The 2,247-nt window shown below is 65.8% G+C and overlaps 1 protein-coding gene across 1 annotated transcript in view; it reads right to left on the bottom strand.

Moving 5' to 3' along the window:
* LOC112955771 overlaps nt 1-2,246 on the bottom strand; it is a gene marked incomplete at its 5' end in the record, with an annotated part of 4,178 nt that extends 1,932 nt beyond the window's left edge. The window contains one exon of the mRNA XM_026049135.1: nt 2,172-2,246. Within this exon, the coding sequence (XP_025904920.1) occupies nt 2,172-2,246 (75 nt within the window). The remainder of the gene's footprint in view (nt 1-2,171) is intronic.
* Nucleotide 2,247: the final 1 nt, after the last annotated feature.

Raw genomic sequence — 2,247 nt, 5'->3', positions numbered from 1 at the left:
GCCTCCATGCACAGAGCGGCATCGCCCACGGAGTGGCCTCCACACAAGGAGCAGCCTCTGCACATGGAGTGGCATCACACAAGGAGCAGCCTCCACGCATGGAGCGGCCTCCACGCACGGAGCGGCCTCCATATATAGGGCAGCCTCCACACATGGAGGAGCATCGCGCACGGAGCAGCCTCCGCGCACGGAGCGGCCTCCACTCATGGAGCAGCCTCCACACACGGACGGGGCATCACGCACCGAGCGGCACGGCACACGGACCAGCCTCTAAACGCGGAGCAGGCACGTGCACGGAGCGACCTCCGCACGCAGAGCAGCCTCCGCACGCCGCACCGCCCCAAATGAGTCCCAGCCTCCATAAGCCAGACTCCCTTGCCCCTTTGGTCACTTTGGTCCTTCATCTGCTTGCTCCTTCATCACCTTCCTCCCTCCGTCCCCTTGTCCCGTGTCCCCTCGGTCACTTCACTCCCTTGTCCCCTCATTCCYTGTCACTTCACTCCCTTGTCCCCTCATTCCCTGTCACTTYRCTCCCTTGTTCCYTCTGCTCCCTCGTCCCCTCTGTCACTTTGGGCCTTCATCTCCTCACTCCATCACCTTCCTCCCTCCGTCCCCTTGTCCCGTGTGTCCCCTTGGTCACTTTGCTCCCTTGTCCCCTCATTCCTTGTCACTTCACTCCCTTGTCCCCTCATTCCTTGTCACTTTGCTCCCTTGTCCCCTCTCCGCAGCTCAACGCGCATCCCAGCCGTGCCGTCGCCGCCTGCTCCGCTCGATTCCCAACAGCCCCCCGCGCTTCCCGCTGCTTTTCCCAAGGGCTCCCGGGCTGCGAGTGGRCATTCCCGGTCAGCTCCATCCTCACCGACGCAGCCCCAGCGCCGCCCACATTGTCACCATCACCGGACACCACGTGGGGACATCCAGGACCCCGAGGCCACCTCCTGCTCGGGGGGACCCGGCCTCCCCGGCTGCTTCTCTCCCTCGGAAACCCTTCGGGAGGCCCCATTCCCAAGGGATTCTGGCTCCTACGGGATGAGCTGGTGGCCTGGATCCCCCACGGCCCCCCTCGCCCAGATGTTCCCAGGCATGTGCCTGCTCCGAGGCACCTCGCATCCCGGATGCGGGATTCCCAAGGGCYGGGATAGCCCTGCCCCGGGCGGCTCATCCTGCAGCACCGCTCGGCTCCGCACGGATTCCCAAGGGGGGACCCTCAACGGCCACCGCAAGCGCCCGGAGAYGGGATCGGGTCCCCTCTCCTCATCCCCGGGTCGATGATCTCCAGAGCTCCCTTCCAACCGTAACCATTCCGTGTGTCACCCAGCGCATCCCACAGGAGAGCCCAGAGCGGGATAGCATTCCCAGGCGGCCGCTCACCCACGTCCCACAGGAGAACCCAGAGCAGGAGAGCATTCCTGGGCATTCCCGGCCATTCCCAGCAGCCGCTCACCCGCGTCCCGCAGGAGAACCCAGAGCGGGAGAGCATTCCTGGGCATTCCTGGCAGCCGCTCACCCATGTCCCATGGGAGAGAGCATTCCCGGGCATTCCCGGCAGCCGCTCACCCATCCCATGGGAGAGCATTCCTGGGCATTCCCGGCAGTCGCTCACCCGCATCCCATGGGAGAGCATTCCCAGGCATTCCTGGCAGCCGATCACCCCCATCCCATGAGAGAGCATTCCCAAACATTCCTGGGCATTCCCAGTGGCTGCTCACCCGCGTCCCGCGGGAGAGCCCAGAGCGGGAGAGCGTTCCTGGGCATTCCCAGGCATTCCGGGCAGCCGCTCACCCGTGTCCCATGGGAGAGCGTTCCCGGGCATTCCCGGCAGCCGCTCACCTACGTCCCATGGGAGAGCATTCCCAGGCATTCCTGGGCATTCCTGGCAGCCGCTCACCCGTGTCCCATGGGAGAGCATTCCCAGCAGCCGCTCACCCGTGTCCCATGGGAGAGCGTTCCCGGGCATTCCCGAGAGCTGCTCACCCACGTCCCATGGGAGAGCATTCCCAGCAGCCGCCACCCATGTCCCATGGGAGAGCATTCCCGGCAGCCGCCCGCCCCCGTCCCATGGGAGAGCGTTCCCGGGCATTCCCGGCAGCCGCTCACCCATGTCCCATGGGAGAGCATTCCCAGCAGCCGCCCGTCCCACGGGACGGCATTCCCGGGCATTCCCGGCTCACCCCGCAGTGCGTGGCCGTGGTCTCCTGGAAGTGGAAGAGCAGCGACCAGGCGACGCAGAAGAGGAAGCCGAAGAGC

The sequence above is a fragment of the Nothoprocta perdicaria genome, unplaced genomic scaffold (genome assembly GCF_003342845.1).
Source record: "Nothoprocta perdicaria isolate Ctin4 unplaced genomic scaffold, notPer1 scaffold_595, whole genome shotgun sequence".
NCBI classification, from domain to species: Eukaryota; Metazoa; Chordata; class Aves; order Tinamiformes; family Tinamidae; genus Nothoprocta; species Nothoprocta perdicaria.
Note: the sequence above shows the minus strand (reverse complement) of the source record. Positions and strands in the feature narration are given on the sequence as shown.